At 42.3% G+C, this 8,158-nt stretch overlaps 1 protein-coding gene across 1 annotated transcript; it reads left to right on the forward strand.

The window, feature by feature from the left end:
* Positions 1-2,592: 2,592 nt before the first annotated feature.
* On the forward strand, positions 2,593-8,014 carry il22ra2 (interleukin 22 receptor, alpha 2). The gene is made up of 6 exons (XM_088933938.1): positions 2,593-2,714; positions 3,966-4,089; positions 5,186-5,364; positions 5,471-5,640; positions 6,920-7,070; positions 7,499-8,014. Exons 1-5 carry the CDS (start codon positions 2,630-2,632, stop codon positions 7,067-7,069), a joined length of 708 nt encoding a protein of 235 aa, XP_088790064.1. The 5' UTR covers positions 2,593-2,629; the 3' UTR covers position 7,070; positions 7,499-8,014.
* The last annotated feature ends 144 nt before the right edge of the window (positions 8,015-8,158 follow it).

An 8,158-nucleotide genomic window follows, 5' to 3' on the forward strand; every position in this document is an offset into this window, starting at 1 on the left:
TGGAATAATCTGTTTTCTAAATCCTTTCTATAATGCTTGTTGCAATTGGAACTCTTGGCTGCTTCTTCTGAATTATTATAAATTGCTCTTTAATTTAAGACCAAACAAGTAATATCTACAGGCATTTGCTCGGACATCCCTTGTTTCTTGAGATTTAATACAGTTGTCTCTCCATGGTATAACCCTGTGATTTCTTCATTTAATATTTAATGGTGTTTGCGGTACATAGGATATATACAGTATGTGGAGGATTTTAAGGCGTTTGCTCAGTTTCTTGAGACTGCAGCTTACAAAAGTCCTTCCTTGCATTCCTTGCTAAGTAGTGGTCCCAAATTTATGGCCTTGTCTCTGGTGTTGGTGAATCTCTTCTCCTGACTTGAGAATCACCAGGCCTACTTTGTTCAAGGCCAAATGATTTTATGGCTGTGTCTGTGCAACTCTTATCTCTTCTTGAGAGAGTGGTTCACAGTTCTTGTAGCCTTAGTGGAGCCACAAGGAATAACAAATCCCCAATTATTCAGAGATGCAGGCATGAGGAGTTATTTGTTAGCAAGAACTGAGTACAGAAACAACCTTAACATCAAATAGTATAACTTACTGTCCCAGGTTCAAACTGAAGGTGAATTGGGTTTTGCACCACCTCCCTGTCGTTCCTTACCTGTTGGACTTCTAGGTGTCCTGGTTTGTGGGGATACGAGCAGAAGAGCGCACAGAACTGGAAGATGAGGCAGGCTGACCGTCAGACTGTGAAGTTTGCTTTGCTTCTTTTTTTGCTTCACCTAATGGCACCATTCATTCACATTATTAGTGTTCCAAGTAGTAAACTCTGAATGCCAACAGAGGCCACATTAGAGATAAGCTGTCTTCTAACTAAATACAAAGCAACCTGCAGTAAAATCTCTCTCTCTCTGCAGCCCGGATACCACAAAATAAATGGGAGCCTATATCCCTATCCATAAAGATGCACCCTAAGCAGGAAAGATGTTTCTAACTGAGGTATCTTTTACCCAGGAAACTCAAGTTCCTTAAAAACACAGAATAGCATGCTCTCTCTAACAAGGCTCGAGCAGAGGAGACTGAGAGGGGACCTAATTCACATCTTCAAAATCCTCCAGAATCAACTGTGAAACATGAACCAGGCGACACATGTGTTCAGACTCCCTGGGCGTACATTTAAAACTGAGAACAGGCTTAATTTCTTCATACAGAGGGTTGCGGGGGTCAGGGACAAGCCACCCAGCCTCTCTTATGTTCTGTATCGTCTGAAAGACTATCCCCAGAACATGAATAGGAGAGCAGTGAGGACAAGCTGCAAGGGACGAAGGCAGAAGTAACAGGACAAAACTGATTGAATTATAATACCTTCCCCATTCCTGCCTTATTAAACTACACGTCAGGGAAACCTGCATGCGGTAAAACATTGTCTGAAGATGACTAAGAACCCTGCCTTTCCCTTGTGCATCAGAGGCACTGGGATAAGAGCACTGGTTCAATAACTCCGATGTCAAAAGCTCTTGTCCATAAGGCATTAGTCCAGCCTTAGGGAACAGAGGTGTTGACATCTGTGGTATTGACTCCACTAGACTCTTTTAATCTTTTAACCATGCTTAGTAGCAGTCTGGAGTTTTCTGGGTGATTGAATGTTAGGCCTCTGAAACGCCTTGTTTGTAAATACTGTACATAGAGTAATTTGTGTGTTGTATGTTTTTGTTGTGTGCCATGTAGTTTGTGTCTTCTCATTGTAATGCATATTTGTTTAAAAACTGCCCAGTCCATCACTGGGGTTGCTCTCCCATCCATCCAGGACATTTATGACAGATGGTGCTTGAGGAAAGCTCTAAGCATCATCAAAGACCCCACACACCCCAGCTACAGACTGTTTGACCCTCTACCATCTGGAAAACAGTACCGGAGGATTCAGGCCCGAACTACCAGACTCAGAGACAGTTTTTACCCCCGCACTATCAAACTATTAAACTCCCAGCCTCTCTCACTCTCACCTCTCACCTACGATCTGAACCTCACAGTGCCTTCTTTCTTACCAAAACTCAAACACACATTGAAATCTACCTCTACCTCACATGTCAAGAAGCTCCCTCCCCATAAATTTCTATCCTTTATTTCATTCTGTTGATGTATGACTTTGCACATCTGATGTTGTTTTGCACACTGCCTGTTATCTCTGTCTTTCTTTTCTACACAATTGTCTATACAATTGTATTGTTGTTGGGTTTTTGCACTTCTTACCGTCAGAGCTAGCTAAATCACATATACCTGTATACGAGTATAATGACAATAAACTTGAACTTGAACTTAACCCAGTATGCCTGGATTATTATTCCTCTCAACAAAACAGTGCCAGAGAACAAAGAATTCATGAGCCTCGAATTATACCAGCCGCTCTGGTATACAGTATTGCTAGAAAATACTGACAAGTTGGGGATGATAAATAATTTCACTTATTGAGTAAACCGCTCGGTCTAATCCTTATTTTCACAATTTTACGTAACTCCCCCCATTTGTAACAACTGGAAGTTGTTGCTCACTTACTTCCTCTGTGTAGATGTATAAAACGCTTGTGCTGCACAAGGTTTGTGGAGATATCTTTTTGGTCTGTGGAGCTGCTGAAATGAGAAGGTGTTTCACGACGCTTCTATGTGCCTCACCTGTGCTGCTCCTCTGCAGCTCGCTCATCTGTGTCTCGTGGGGTCTGGGTAAGTCTGGAGTTTCTTGTCTTTAGTGCACAACAGAGTGGTAAAGAACAAACTGGCATCCAACATTTTCTCTTACCGGTTTTAAAACATTAAGCAGGCAATAATATTAAAAAACACAGAATAATACACCAGCATTAGTGTTTTGTCTTGAAAAGGTGCAATATATGAAACATTAACAAAATATTGCAAGAGAATATTGCAAGAGCACATTGACGTGTAGTGTTATAGCATGTGCAAATTACAAGTTTAGCATGAGCTTGGAAGATATTTTATTTTAATGAATGCTTTAATTTATGCTTTCAATTACAGTGCATCACATTTTTTTCTGTCTGTTTTAGCAAATTTCAAAATTGAAAAAAAAATTGAATTGAAAGGTATAAATATGCCTTCAGCACACTCTTATTGTGCTTTTCTGTATGTGTGATTGTACAGGGTGGGCAAGTTAACCTTGATTAAAGATTGAACGCAAAAGGTTTATAAATTACATGCTTGTTAATCATTTTCCTTTAATTTGCCACATGCCAGTATTAGCACTGTGTATTTGCTTTTTCATTAAGTCCCTCTTTCCCCAAATCACTCAAGAAGAGAGGGGACCACAACAAAACATCCCTAATCCAGCTTGCAGTTTCAAACTATCCCTGCTATACTGTCGTTCTGGGGTCACCAGTCCCAATCCTGGGGGAGCACTGTGCTCACAGGTCTTCAGTGCATCTGGACTCTTAACACCATGAATAGGCTCAGTACTGATGCCCAGCTCCTCGGGTGCAGAAAGAGACCTAAAAAACCTGCAGGGACACCAAACCAGGATTGCAGACACCTGCTATAGAATGTTTAGTATACCAGCTTTTAAAAAAAATATTTCACAATAATTAGAACTGTTTACTGTTGATTGTTGATTACTGATTAGTACTGTTACTGAATGTGCACATACCAGAGTACCTTTGATTTCAGAAGAATATAAGAAGGGTTATAGCAGAGTACCTTTGACTTCAGAAGAATATAAGAAGGGTTATAAACAACAGGAATCATTTGGCCTGTCTAGCTCATTTGCTGAACAGTAGCTAACAGATTCAAAGATCCCATTCTGGAGTTTTTTGGTATCGACTTCAACCACACGGCTGGGCAGATTGTTCTACACCCCCACAAGCCTGTAGGTAAAGAAATTTAAAGCCTCCTGTTCTGGTCTTTAAACACTGTTGACTCATCTTTCCTTTGTTTGTTATGTTTTCTTATTTCAAAAAATTCTTTCAGGTCTCCAGGATGAAATCACACCGAAGGAGGTGGAGTTCCACTCTGTCGACTATAAAAATGTCCTGCACTGGAAACTGCTCAAACCCCTTCAAGGGAGGCCTGTTTATTTCGTGCAGTACAAAATGTGAGTACCTGCTCTTGTATTTCCCCTGCCATGAAACGGCAGAAAATACACTGTGCCAGTTTTTTTAATAGCAGTTGGATGGTGAGCCCAACGAGTTGCTTCACTCTTCCCTTGGTTAAAAAACTCAGTAGCCTTCAACTTTCACATTTCAGTCATTTCAGTGGCAGAACTGAATTCGGAGACTGTAAAAGAGGTGAAACCCAGAACAGCTCATAAGGCCTCAGTATTGCATTACATGCAGCTTGCAAAAAGGAAACCAAAGTGGAAGAATTGCTAAAGATGAGCAATTTATTTGTAGGTTCAAATAGGAAGAGAATATTAGATCAAAATATTCCAATAGACTTACAGTAAGTAAGCAAAATGTGAAGGTCTGAAAGAGCTTGAGCTCAAATAATAAGTTTGGTATTTTATTACAAAAATATAATAATGTGCTTCTCCAGATTTAAACCCAGGCCCAGGTTCAAACCACCAGCCTCTTAACTATACAAACCAGCTTGACTCCCTGTCACCGGAGGTGCTGCCTAGAGGAAGGACATTTTTTCCCTTCCTTTATTATCATCTCCAAGGCACTGGAAAGCCCCAGAATTCCCAGTCTTACTAATGCATAATCAGATCCAAACGCTGCTTACATTTGATTGGCCAGTCCTGAACATGCTATCCAATCGGATCTAATGTGTAGCTGCTCTTTAAACAAGCCAGAACTGCTAAGCTTTCTCTGGACTTGGAAACTACAGTATCATGTTGATTTGTCTTTCTAGTTCTGAATTTTACTCAGAACTCCATACGTTCTGCAAAACAATGATGCTTGTTGCCACACTGGGTTTAGAATCACTGGTCCAGAGAGAGGAGTGTCATCTGATATTACATCCAGAAAAAAGCAGCTGTGCTTTCATCAACCTCAGTAAAACACAGTGTCAGTCATATAGCCACACTATACCTCCAAGCTGGTATAAAAACAAAACACACATCAAACTGCAAAACCCCAAACTGGGCTGTTCTATAATATATATATATTTTAAAAGGTAGGAAATGTAAAAGGAAACTGGACGTTTCTAAACACTCTGCGTCTCCTTCCTCTGCCTTCCTGGTTCCACAGCTATGGGCAGAAAAAATGGGCCGACGCCGTCCACTGTCTGGGCATCACGGAGCCGCACTGCGACCTGAGTCAGGAGACCTCTGACCGGCGGGAGTGCTACTACGCCCGGGTTCAAGCCGCCCTGGACGACACCCTGTCACCCTGGGTGATCAGTCCGAGATTTGTTCCACAATGGGAAAGTAAGCATCGGTGCTAACTGGCATTGTTTTTCGACAAAGTGCTGTTTTGCTGATGGTGGCCTAGTCATTACAATGCTGGTCATCATCGGTGTCTGTTTTTTCTTAGCGTCCCTCAGTGCTCCTGTGATAAAGCTCACTGCAAAAGAAAGCGCCATTCTGGTCCAGCTCAAGGCTCCACGCTCCCCGTACAGGAGAAGGAACGGCTCTTGGATATCAATGAAGAGGCTCCACCAGCTGACTTACAGGTTATACGTCATGAAGGACAACATGATTCAGGCGAGTGACCACTCTGTGGCCCAGACAGTGTATGACTTAGGCTTCAAGTTCTTCTAGAACATAGGAGTAGTGACACAGCACTGAACTGAACTTCCATATCCTTGATATCACAAACTGCGGGGGGTTTTCACTTGTTTAGTCCTTCACCTGTGGTATTATACCGACATGTGAATAAACCAAGACAGGCCAAGGACATGATTGAACTGGTTTAAGGCGAAGTGATCAACTTAAAGCCAGAGAGGAAAAAAAGGTGTGAGTTAAGCCAAAAGAATGATTTAATCACACACAAAAGTCACGAGAAAAAAGTCTCCTGTTGATGACGGCCTCTGCCCTTGACTAGATTTAACTATATGCATGAATCTGATCTTCATTTTCCTCTACAGCATAGCTTTTCCAAAATGCTTTTTTTCACATTTGAAGAAGTACCCTTTCAGGAGCTCATTTCAGAAATTCACAATTTTTGTCCATTTTTAATAGACAAAACGAGAAGTTGTTTTTGGTATGAAACAAGCCTTAGCACTCAAGCCCAGGAGAATTTATCTACATCAGCCCCATCATTTGAGTTTTTCCTCTGGGAGATGGGAACAAAATGCTGTTGTCTCCAGTGGAACAACTCACTCCCAGGAAACAGATCAGTCCTCCCCTGCTCCTCGACTTGACCTTATGACTCTAGGCAGGGCTGCTGTGTCTCGCGGGAGGAGAGACGAGAGAGTCAATCTAAGAGCGTGTAGCTCAGAAGGCTCACGAAATGACCCTCCTGTGTCATTGCAATCATAGCCGGTCATCATGAATTAAATTTTAATGAAACGCATTACTTCCAGCATTGTAGACAGTCTGATGCCCAGATGGCTTCGTCTTTGCCTTTGTAAACTCAAGTCTCTTGACCTCAGCTCATTCAGTGGAGTGCGGCCCCACCTGGGTGACACGGAACAGTCACACTGCACCAGCAGCCTCAGTGCACACCAGGGGGAGGAGCGAGCAACTGCTTCACCATTTGGATTAAAGGGGAACTTCAGTGAAACCGGTCACATGGCCAGAGTGGAATTTAGCCAGGACACTGGGTTCACACCCCCAGACTTTCGTACATTGCCCATTGCCATGGATCTCTACTGGCCTTGTTTGGATGAATGGCAGCACCTCCTGCAGCACAGTGTCCCCAGCCGTAATACCAGGGCCGTGATGTGGAAATTCTGCTCCCGAGGGAAGAGCGCCCTCTATCCTCTTTGTTATTCTGCACTTCCATAATTTTGGTATCTTTTTGTGTGTTTGTATTTCATAGGCGAAGCACATTCTGGGAAGGCCGGTAAGAAAAATACTGATCGTCAACCTGAAACCCAAGACAACCTACTGTGTGCAGGCCGAGGCCAAAATTCAGCTGCACAACCGAACCAGCAAGAGAAGCAAGAAGGCTTGTGTCATCACTCTCTGAGGTGAGTGAGTAACACCGAAGCCCAGTCGAACAGGATACAGCTACATTTCAAGCAGGGAGCTGCGTCAGCACGCGTAGGCTGCAAAGGAACAGGTGAAGGTTTATTCCCTGCTGAAAAGAAAAGAGACAACGTTTTGGCTGCAGAGGCTTCTTCAGGTGTGGTGGTGCGAAACATTGTCTCTTTTATTCTCCTTTCAGCATGAAAGAAATCTTCACACTGATATTTAATACTTTCCGTTCCACATTGACATCTACTGTATTTCATATATAGGTATTTCAGGGGGAAAGCTGGCTTTAACAATATGGGCAGGCAGGTGTTTCAAACCTTAACCAATTCACTAGGTTACTTCCAGTATGACGACTCTGATCGATTGGGATCGTGGCCCAGCTTTTCTCTTGGTGTTCTAATGTGGTCCTCGTTTTTAACAGGTTCTAGAGCTTTGAACTGGCACCTAGCTCCACAGAATCCCAGGAGAATTCATCATGGCTGCCGTGAAACAGGATCGACAGGACCAGACCTAACTGCCACTTTACCCTCCATCGCTGCACTGCTTGTGTCGCAATAAGTGTTTGATTTTCGGATTATGTTTGGTCGTGACATTTAAATCAAGTTGCTGTATTCTGTCTAAACCTGCAATAACATTATAAAAGTTACATTTAACTCAATGAGCCAAGATAAAGAATATAGTGCAAATGTGAATATTTTCATCACACACGAATTGCCATTTCATAAAATCCCATGTTAAACCTGATTGTCAGCCATAGCTCCAAAACAATTTCAGCATTTTCTGAACTTGCATGTCTGTTTAGGTTTCCATTAAGAACTTAAAAGATGCTTTTTGAACATTTTACAAATGAAGAAGTGGTTGGCCATCATTTTCCAGCTTGCATGTGTCAGCAAAGGTAGGGGATTTTAATAAAGAAAACAACTGGACTAGAAAAAAAGTGCTCTCCTTTTATTTCAGTTAGTGTTGCCAGTAACTGCACAGGAATCTCACTAGGAAAGTGGAACACGGCTGTGGAATCACAAAGCAGAAGAAATTGGAGCCCTGTTGAAGTTTTTTTAAGAAACAGGAACTGTTTTCAAGT

This window comes from Atractosteus spatula, chromosome 15 (genome assembly GCF_055471065.1).
Source record: "Atractosteus spatula isolate fAtrSpa1 chromosome 15, fAtrSpa1.hap1, whole genome shotgun sequence".
In the NCBI taxonomy this organism is placed as follows: domain Eukaryota; kingdom Metazoa; phylum Chordata; class Actinopteri; order Semionotiformes; family Lepisosteidae; genus Atractosteus; species Atractosteus spatula.